Genomic DNA, 10,654 nt, shown 5'->3' with positions numbered 1-10,654 from the left:
AGTTGGATTAAAAATCGTCCAACCTAATCTGAATAAGTAAATTATCACAAAAACGCCCAATTTGTTGTTTTAATATTTTCATGTTACGTAAAACTCGGGGAAGTTATACATATGTATTTATTTGTACTGTCCAACATTCCATGAAATTTTGGGAAAGTTACAAATTAATAATTACAGTAGTACAAAAAGTAGGTGTACAAAATATAAAATAACTAACATGCCATAACAGGAATAGAATAAGCAAGAGTATTTCACAACATTGGCAAACTAAGTATCACTGTTACATTTGAGCAGGCATTTAAAAATTGTTATGTATATATTATTACATTATGGCTTATAAGTAGATTACGGTGGTCAAAGTAGAAGAATTAAGTTACAAATCTCGATTTTTTTAGCAATCTCAGAACAGTTGACAATATGTCAAACGAATAAATAAGCTGCACTAAACTATCGTAATTAATAAATATCTCGGTACTTACATATAATAGTTGATATAAATATTTCATCGTAAATAATGTAAATGTCATATTATTTTAAGGAAGGCCACAGAAAATGAGAATAGTGCATTCTGCTCGATTATTCCTTTGTACTAGGTTTACAGGCAAATTGAATTAGTTGCGTATTTAAATATTTTTTGAAAGTGGTAAAGGTATGGTCCGTGGTTTTATCATTATTTATTTGCATGCAGGTTATCCATGTCAGCAACATCACACTTCCCCGAGTTCACATCTGCAAAATAAATCAAGATTTAGTACCGACATCATTCATAAATGTAAATAAGTTCGGTTAAACTTATTGATGTAACTACCTGATCATTGCCCGAGTTATTCATCCCATTATAAATGAGTTGGGTGTTGCAAGCGCTTAAAAATCTGGCCACTTCGTTATTCGGTGGCAGAGAAACTTGCGGTGGTTGATATGGTGGCGGAGGTGGGTGGACCATCGGTGATGCTAGATGAATCGGCTGCCTCTGAACTTCTGTTTGCCTTTGGTGTTGGATTTGTGTTTGTTGTTGTTGTTGATAGTACGAGGCATGCTGGTTGTTATTATGTCCCCGACTCATGTTCTGATTGTTCAGTTGGGGTGCATAAATCAGTTGTTGTTGTTGTTGCTGCTGCTGCTGTCCTTGAAATTGGTTGGTCGGGAGGACGCTGCTTCTTGCCATTCCGACATATTCAACTTCCTCCGGTGAAGGAGGATTGTAGTTATTATTATAGCTAGTCGCTACCTGTTGTTGTTGGTACATCTACGTAAATATTTCCAAACAAATTAGTTAATTAGTACACTGAGTTTCTTTAAAAGAATAATTTACACATGTAATAAAACTTGAATTCTTACATTTTGCGACGGCACTCTCCCACTACTTTGTAATAGCTGGCTAATATTCAATACTGGAGAAGACTGACTTGACCTCGGCTCAGGTGGGGTCATATTTTGCGGCGAAGTTCGATAGACTTCCAGACCAGGCTGATTTTGTGGAAGGAATTGCTGCTGTAATGAATAACTTGTGGAACTATTCATATTATTAATGTATTGGTCAGGGACATGGGTCGTTCTGACTGTTGAGGTTTGTGTTCTCGGTTGTGTCGGAACAATTTGCGAGTTGGTATACCCGGGTACCAGGTTTGATGAATAAGACGGAATTTGGGCAACGGGTTGTTGTTGCTGCGATTGATTAGCTGTCCTCGGGGCCTCCCGCATGATCGGGCCTCCGAGATGGATTCGACTAGTGACATTATTAGTAGCAGTATTAGTAGCATTTGGAGAACTGGCCATCCTGGTGGAAACAGGCTGTATGTTCTGAGGGGTACTTGGCCTCGACTGGCGACCGGTGCCCGGTTCCCCTCTCGAAGGTCGACGTGCACCCCCACGCCCGGCAGGAGTTTGAGGTCTGCTCGATCCGAATGGAGATCCAGCAGGGGTTGCGACGGGCATATTGTACTGTTGAATGCGCGCAGATCGTATGGTGGCATTAGGCGCCACTCCCGCCGCCGTTTCTTTCGGGTTCGCTTCGAATTGCCGTCCACTTATTTCGAACAATATTTTCATATCGTTCTTAAATGAATACTCTTGACTCTCGCTGTCCTGCGGGGGAGGGGTGACATTTTTTCCGCGGTACACATTTTCTCTTATCTTACATACAATGTTGTCCAACTGTTTGCTGAATCCTTTAAATCCAACTTGAAGTTGGTCAAAGAGGACACAAGATTTATCGACTTGTGTCCTGATGTGGAATGTCCTCACGTGGTCCCAAGTTTGCGTTATTTGTTCAAGGGTAATCTTGAATCGAGAAATTTTCGGCTTTATAGCGACGATAATATTTTGCAGAGTTCCTTCCGTTTCGCCAATATTTTCCGTCCTTATAATGTAATAATTTAGGACGCGGCTAATCCGGTAGTGAAGCAAGGAGAGATTTGTCTCCCAGTTCGAACATGCCGATTCACCGAGGAAAAGTGATATGGCGATTAGTTTGAGAAAATAGTCCGCCATAACTTCAATCGGGATTCTCTCTACTTCAGAGTAATTGTAATAACTCTCAGGGATGTCGTATATTGTTGACAAGTTCTCCGACTCTATTTTGACGTTGGAGTAGTCCACGATGGCCAAACTCAATATGAACATGTCGCGAAGCTTGCGAAAGGCGAGGGATTTTTCTGGACCAGGACTTGCAGCAAGGAAATTTTGTATGGATGCATTGATCTTTGCTGCGATCAATGTTGCTTTTGGGTCCATTTCTGTCAGGATGGTTTGAGTACGGTCTTCACTGGTCGTGGAGAATAGGTCCCCTCGAATACGAAGGGCAGGAATTTCACTTTCTCCACCGTTTCCACCGGAACCTTGACTAGTAGTGGCAAGATTAAGATTAATATTGGAAAATTGGTTGACGCTATGTGGCCCCTGGACTTGCGATTCTTCGTCATTGTCATCTATTGTTACGATTTCGAGGGGAATATTTTCAAACGAATTTGACGTTGTATATACGGTGGTTTCCACGGTATCTGAGTTTACACGGTCAGTTTCGATGGGTGGTGGAGGTGGTGTCACGAGTTCTTCGACTGAAGAGTGAGTGTTAATTGTTACACAAGGATTTGGAACAATTACGTTGGTTTCAACCCCAAAATTAGGCAACGAGGAGGGGAGAGTGCTAATTTCTACTTGTTCTGGTACATTTATTGGGGAATTTGTGGAACAAGGTGGTTCTACTATCAAAGAGATATCGGTTCCCAGGAGAGTGGACAAAGTATCTTGATTCGTGATTTCTGCTGGTGGTGGTTGCCCAACCAACGATTCTTTTTCTAGTGCACACTCTGGACTATTTGAAGTTTCCCCGACTGATCTGATCTGTGCTGGTGATTCACAAGCGGCGAGGAATGAGTCCATGTCGACATGGACAAGGTCACTACGAAGGGACAAGTTGGTAGTGTCCAATCTATCTCCTTGTGCAATTATGGACGAGTTCGAACAATTGGTAGAAGACGAATTGTCACCCTCGGTGGTATCCATTTCATGATTAACAATTGGTTCCTTATCAGTGGAAGTATTTTCTTGAATTGTTACCGTACCGCTAATTTGAGAAGAACTGACTTGATCTTCCTGAATAGCGGGACACGTTTGAGGTGCGCCTTCCTCTCGTGTGTCGAGAGTTTGGGGTATTGTTAGTGTTGTTGAATTAATTATTGAAATAATGTCAGAAATATGTATGGTTAGATTGTTTGATAAATTAGAAATCTCCGTACGGCCCGATTCAAGTTCCGGTAATTTGTCATCTTGGAAAGCCTCACTGGAACTTTGCTCCGGTGAAATAATGTCAGAATTATTTATAGCCAGAGTGTTGGTATTTGATACATTAGAAATTTCCATGCTGTCCGATTCTAAATTTCCTCCAGGCTCCGGTAATTTGTCGACTTGGCAAGTGTCACTAGGACTTTTCTCTGGTAAAATAATGTCTGAATTGTTTACAGTTTGAGTGTTGGTATTTGACACACTACAAATTTCCATGCTGTCCGATTTTAAATTTTCTTCATGCTCCTGTGGCTCACCTTGGCAAGTGCCATTTACATTTTTTTCTAGTTCAGTGCTTATTGTGGTTTGATCTTCTATTAATTTGTCCTGTTGAGTATTACTCAACAAAGTGTGTGGCGGTGGTTGCTCCAACTCGATCGATTGACTAGACGTTAAAGGTTTTACCACTAATGACTCTGTTGTCACATCTGCCTCATTTAGACCGACCACGAGAGAGTTGTCATCCTTGGTAGAAATCACTTGAATTTGAGATCGTGTCACTTCATCATTCTCATCAGTATTTTGAACATTTAAATGGCTTGGTACATTGCCAGCATCTTGGTCATTATCTGGGTTGGAGATGGGGCTGTATACATTTGTGGATGCAGGATTTGCAATAATCCCACAATCTTCGTCGTCACTGCTAATTTGATCCAAATTTGATACTGGAGTTTCATTATTCGTTGTGCAAGAAGTAGCTGCTGTAGAACTTGTTCCTGGCTCACCTGACTTGTGAACCTGGTTGGATTGAGATCTGTTCTGAGTTTCTTCAGACTCATGAATTGGCGATCCTACATTTGATGATGACGATACGGGAGAATATGATGTGCTTTTCGCATTGGTCTCGTTATATGGAGAAGGAGAACATTCACCCTCTTCTTCCGCATTATTATCACTATTGTCCTCAGCCTCAGAAGATGACTCTGAGGCGGGGGTATAAGCGAGGATAATTCTATCATCGTGATCGGACTGCTCGGTAACTACTGTTGTCACATCACTCCCGTCAGATTCCACCATCCCATCATGCGTCTCATTCTCTTTAGAGGATGCCTCTAAAGATGCCGGAGCCTGTCTCTCTTTCCACATGCGTAAAGTATTTTGAAAGCGAATTTTCTTTTCCTCATCTAAAAATAAAATTTGTGCTGCGTTAATTAAAATATTTTTAATGAGTATGCAAATACAATGAATTAAATAAGCGATATAAAAATGTACATACCTTGTCGATATTGTTCAAGAATAGCTTGAGCCTTCTCACTAGTCTCGTCCTTATCGGCGGGAACGTCAGAATGTGCTGGTTTGGAAGGTCCTGGATTGGAAGTTTGGGGAGGAGTAGGTTTTGGAGATGGATTGGAAGTTTGGGGAGGAGTAGGTTTTGGAGATGGATTGGAAGTTTGGGGAGGAGTAGGTTTTGGAGATGGATTGGAAGTTTGCAGAGGAGTAGGTTTTAGAGATGGATTGGAAGTTTGGGGAGGAGTAGGTTTTAGAGATGGATTGGAAGTTTGGGGAGGAGGAAGTGTTGGAGATGGATTGGAAGTTTGGGTAGGAGGAAGTGTTGGAGACGGATTCTCGATAATCATGACGCTACTGGTATCTGAATCAGAGTCGGAAAGACCAATAATGGTAGTATCATTTGCCTTTGGAAGGGGATCTGCCACCAAGTTTGGAGACAACTTGATGATAGGTCTTTTCCGTTCATGACGGGAGTCTTTATCGGCTATAGAATCATTTTTCTGTTTTGGGTTTAACGGTGTGGAATCAACCGAAGATCCTTTCGATAATTTTGGTTGATTTTGAAGAGATTTAGCCGTGGAGCCAGATTTGGAATGAGCAGGTTTGGCAAGGTCACGAATAGCTCTTGGAGGTATAGCGGGGATACAATTTCCTGGGTTGTACGTTTTGTCTTGTGCAGTGTGAACAGATTTATTAGATTTCCTAGAACTTGAGCATTCCCCTGAGCTTGTCATCGATTTATCTATAAGATTTGAATTTGGTCGATTTTGTTTTGTTGATATGTCGGATCCACCATCGGACATATCACTTGGGGACGTAGGGACGTTATCAACTATGGTCACCGTTTCAATAGAGTTTTGCAATCGATCCATGTCTTTTGCATTACTTTCAAAAATGAATAAACTGCTCAAAGGCGCAGACGGTTTGGGAACTTCAAAGCTCGGTGTTTTATTTTCTTTGCGAATATTGCTCGTTTTAGTAGAGGATTGATTTGACGACTTGGGGATAGTTGTTGTAGAGCTTGCATTTGTTAACGCAGGAGTTTTTGGCCGTGGAGGAATTTGCACCGGTCGGGGGGGAATTTGAACCTGTCGTGGGCCAATTTGCACCGGCCGTGGAGGAATTTGCATCGGCCGTGGACCAATTTGCACCGGTCGTGTGGGAATTTGTAACGGTCGTGGGGGAGTTTGTACCGGCCGTGTGGGAATTTGTAGGCGGATTTGTATTGACCGTGGGGGTTGCTGTTGGCGAATTTCCTCTTGCCGTGCGGCTGGCTGTTGGCGAATTTGTTCTGGCCGTGGGGGTGGCTGTTGGTGAATTTGTCCTGGCCGTGGGGGTAACTGTTGGCGAATTTCTTCTGGGCGTGGAGGTGAAGGTATTTTCTTTGGTGGTGAAGTTGAAGAAAAATTGGGAGGTGGGACCGGTAGCGGAGATGGTTTTGGTGGTGGAATTGAAACCGGGGTAATTTCGGGCGACGGTGCAAGCTGAGGGGACGGTTTTTGTGGTGTCGCTAGCTGTGGACTTCCAGCTACAGGACTCCACGGACTTGTGTTACTATCAGGGGACGTAAATGGAACTTGTGGTGCCTGAGCTGAGTTTGTTTGCATAGGCCTCAAGGGACGATCTTTCAATCTTAAAAAATATCAAAATAATAATAAGTTTACAATAAGCATACAAAGTTAGTAAGCTAATTAGAAATGCCTCGTCAACTTACTTTGCCAGTGCCACTGCACTGTAAATTCCAGCCTCCTTGCTCCTCAGTCGTGGATCCACGACATCATCTTCCTCCCAGTTCTCTACAACATTCGGTGATGATTGTGGTGCTCGTGATTTGTTAAGCCTAAAAAATAAGGCATAGCCCTTCAAAATACATTGGTGAAATGAGTAACAATACAAAATATCGAACTAACACAAAAGATTCTGCTGGCCGTTTTCTTGAGGCATTATCCATATTACTGGGTTCTCTCCCACCATCGTTTTGTCTATAATTACGCTCCTTGTTACGAGGCGATCGAGATCTAAAGGATGGTGCACGGTACGGTTTGTTGTATCTAAATTAAGAAATTTGCACAGTCATTAATGCAGAGCCATGATTCAGCCTACTAATGAGAACTTTGATAACCAACCTATCACCACCTCGTCCTCTACCCCTTCCCCGACCTCGGTATCGTTGAGATTGAGGTGAATCAGAATCCCTTTGTCTCTTGGGTGGTGGCGGAGATTGCGAATTATTTGAGTGACAAGATTCTTCTTCGTAGTCTTCGAAGACCTCTCCACTGTAATAATATGTTTTCTTTCTGAAAGTATAATAAAGATATTTAATCAAAAAAAAATTTAATCCATTGAGCTAATTTTATTAAATAATCAAATTAGTTGTAAAATTTTTCTCTATTAAGTAGTGCATAATTATACCGTGGTTTTGTTAATCCAGGACTCGCCGTCCCTCGTTGTCGTCGTGATGGTGATGGACTAGTCGATCTGTCACGTTCTGAATCCTTATGTGTATTGTCAGACCTCTGACGGCTGTTACTTCTATTTGGGGAAGGATTCCGACACCTGTGTGACATGACATATTAATACTTATTACCAAATTCAGTAACAAATTGAATTAAACAACAATAACTAAGTAAAATTTATGGATTAAAAAAATTAAAATTTGGCACATCTTTGTCGCCACAGTTTACCGTTCCTTTCGCTCCCTTTCAGAAAATATGTCAGGTGGTGGTGACATTGTTCTCGAGGCACCGTTGTCCTAAAAGTGTAACACCAATTAATTGTGTAATTACTAAATACTTAGAGATTAGGCAATCATTAACTAGACGACGTACGGAACTCCTCTCAGGTCGAAAAGGTCTCCTATCTGAACCTCGACCACCGCGGCCTCGTAAGCTGCCCCGTCTGGGACCTCGGAATTCTAACCCACGTCCACGGCCACGACCACGCGTATTTAAAAAGCCTCCGCGCCGTTCTCCTCGTCGCGTGTCACCACTTTTTCGGGAATCATAGTCATTCCTGCTTCTACCATTGTCCCTGTTGTCAGATCTAGTGATATTAGCGTCACTTTCTCCCACCCCACTCCCACTCTGATTGACGGGCTGAGTACTCGAATGTCCGTAGTCAAACAGTACATTGTTGTCGTCCCTAACAAACGAATTGATAAAAACAATGATTGAAATTTTTTTGGTGTGTGCGAAAAAGTAATAAATGAATGAATGAATAAAATCAACATGGTGGTTAATTTAGCAAAACGAATTTGCAACTGCCAGAAAACTTCAATAATGTAAAAGAACTTAATAATTTGTACAAAGAAAAGTTCAAAACAATTAAATACCTTTCCATCCTCAGTTATTGACTAGTAAAGTCAATAAAAATCATTAAGAATTCAATCAATAACTTTCTTCCCATGGCACGTCACATTCATCCACTTCACAGGAAGACTAGAGAAAGGAAGAGATGAAGAATCCATCAAAGTTGTCCCCTTTTTTGTTTAAGGCAGCTGGATGAAAGCTGTACGTGACAATAAATGATAAAACTTATCAGTTAATTAATTATTTACTGGGTCGTATTTCATATCAGTGCACATTAATTGCATGTATTCCATGTTTTGTATTTGGGACAAACTGATCAAAAAGGTTAATTTGTCCAGGTGAAATCAGAACTACTTTTGTTTATCTCTCTCCAAATATGAACCACAAACTGCAAGCAATACATCTTTATCAATAATAGCGTTCCATTCTTCCACTAAAAAATTAATAGTGACGGTTAATTTCAAATTAATTTTCGCGACAACAAGGAAAACATAGAATACCCTTGTCAATCATGTGTTCAGTTAATTAACTGTGAACCCGTCCTTGTAATTATTTGTACAAACAAATACATATAAATTGTAGTTTCACAAGCAGAACTAAAATTCAAAATCGCTCTAGAACCATTTTCCCGTCAAAAGTAATTATATTCTGCGCAGTATTCACACCAAGAAAACGACGGCACCTCGACAATTTTAACGCGGAAAGTAAACAAACACAAAAAATAGTAAAAGTCTGACCTTAACCTACTTACAATTAATTCGAACAAGCAGTAACAAATTTGCTACGTAAATTTCACTAACCGCAAACTTACACGATATTTAGTATGCCCACAATTCAGAGTATTCATTCTGTAACAATTTTTCAAGAAAATTTAAGCTCGTAAGAATTATTTTTTGTCTTCTTCTCCACTCCAAGTACACATTGGATATGGAGATCGAACTTGGTATTTGTCGAGTGGCGGGCGGCGGAAGGACGAATGAATGAGCAACGTTCAAACTTGCACTTACTTGTTATTAAGTAGCGTCAGCTACTTATTGTGATCGTTTTGTCCGTCCGTCCGTCCGTCCGTAAGCAGGATATCTTTAGAATGCCTCAACATAATCAAACCCCGTTTTCGCCATTGTGCTTCTAATTTTTAGTTCTCGGTCGAGTTCGAAAATGGGGTCAATCGGACCACACCCCACAGCGCCAGGGGGTGTGGTCCAAATTAAATTTAACATTAATTTTCATATGGGGTGTCATTTTAAAGGAAATTTCACCACGAATTCAATGGCGTTAAAATTTTTGACCTCATGACCTTCAGGACGAGGTCAAAGGTCAAAAAATACGTAACTGTCATATGGGATATCATTTTGAAGGAAATTTGACTGCGATTTCAAGGACGTTAATATTTTTGACCTCATGACCGTTGGGACGAGGTCATATACGGAAACTTTAAAGGAAACTTGAATCGGTCTGACGCTACTTATTTACATTCGTTTGGAGGGTTTATTTGTTAAGTCAGCCATGCAGGAATCAACGAGAACACCTGAGAGAGTGATAAAACAATGGAAAGTATTGTGTATTGTACTACGCATTAAATTCCTAATAACAATAATGCAACGATTTGCAAAAATTGATGTTGCTTCCGCTTGTTATAACTACAACAGTGATTAATCTGATGATGGTGGTGGTGGTTGGTTGAGGCAGCAAAAGTTAAATAAATGAATCGTGTCCTTGCAATGTGTTTGATATTTTTATATACCTAATCATTCCAAATATCTGTACAGCTTAGCGTACTGTATATCGCTTGCTATGGTTATGCTATGGTATCATTCTTGGCTTAGGATTAGTACAGTGCAACTGGGAGGAATGAGATTTTTCTGAGACTCGAGGTGAGACGAGACGGGTTGGGAATAATGTTGCGCTGGGAAAATTGAGACCAGTCGGATTCCGTCTGCGACACTTTACTTTATGTACATGGGTAAAAATATGCAATATGCTATGTAAAATGAGCACGTGGGATAGGATGAGATTGAATTTGTAGTCAGGTTGAAATGACAAAGAATTGTATATTCTGAAATTAATGATGTTCTTCATGGGGTGGTTACATGGAATAGAAATACTTACAAGATCGCTCATATATGGGGTGGTTAGTTAGGTTACTTACATATTTCTTAACCATGTACTTAGGATTAAAGACACCCAGACCAGCGACGACGGCATATGCCAGACAATCTGGTGGTCAATCATTTCCTATCGCCAGTCTTTACACATGATTAAATTTCTAGGAAGGAAAGTGATCTTGGATATGCTACATAGTACTTACTAGAAATTTTATGCAGGTTTGAACT

At 40.7% G+C, this 10,654-nt stretch overlaps 1 protein-coding gene across 4 annotated transcripts; it reads right to left on the bottom strand.

Annotated features, from left to right (window-relative positions):
* Positions 1-308: 308 nt before the first annotated feature.
* On the bottom strand, positions 309-9,347 carry LOC110857698 (titin homolog). Of its 4 annotated transcripts, XM_022106305.2 has the most exons (13): positions 9,329-9,347; positions 9,133-9,169; positions 8,345-8,520; positions 7,842-8,154; positions 7,698-7,765; positions 7,426-7,569; positions 7,140-7,310; positions 6,924-7,064; positions 6,728-6,853; positions 5,000-6,645; positions 1,339-4,907; positions 809-1,246; positions 309-729 (listed from the first exon to the last, which is right to left on the bottom strand). In XM_022106305.2, the coding sequence occupies exons 3-13, from the start codon at positions 8,350-8,352 to the stop codon at positions 724-726; spliced, it is 6,630 nt and encodes a 2,209-aa protein (XP_021961997.1). In that variant the 5' UTR covers positions 8,353-8,520; positions 9,133-9,169; positions 9,329-9,347; the 3' UTR covers positions 309-723. The 4 variants fall into 4 exon arrangements, with proteins under 4 accessions (XP_021961997.1, XP_035713982.1, XP_021961996.1 ...); XM_035858089.1 differs by lacking the exon at positions 9,329-9,347 and having other exon boundaries at positions 9,122-9,300; XM_022106304.2 differs by lacking the exon at positions 9,329-9,347 and having other exon boundaries at positions 9,133-9,300.
* Positions 9,348-10,654: the final 1,307 nt, after the last annotated feature.

The sequence above is a fragment of the Folsomia candida genome, unplaced genomic scaffold (genome assembly GCF_002217175.1).
Source record: "Folsomia candida strain VU population unplaced genomic scaffold, ASM221717v1 Fcan01_Sc019, whole genome shotgun sequence".
Classification (NCBI taxonomy): Eukaryota; Metazoa; Arthropoda; class Collembola; order Entomobryomorpha; family Isotomidae; genus Folsomia; species Folsomia candida.
Note: the sequence above shows the minus strand (reverse complement) of the source record. Positions and strands in the feature narration are given on the sequence as shown.

Bases quoted from the DNA above. Each gene is read 5' to 3' on its own strand.
- LOC110857698 (XM_022106305.2), bottom strand. The intron at 7,766-7,841 runs GTACGTCGTCTA...TTACACTTTTAG, and splicing joins TTCGACCTGAGAGGAGTTCC to GACAACGGTGCCTCGAGAAC. The intron at 6,646-6,727 runs GTAAGTTGACGA...ATATTTTTTAAG, and splicing joins AGTGCAGTGGCACTGGCAAA to ATTGAAAGATCGTCCCTTGA.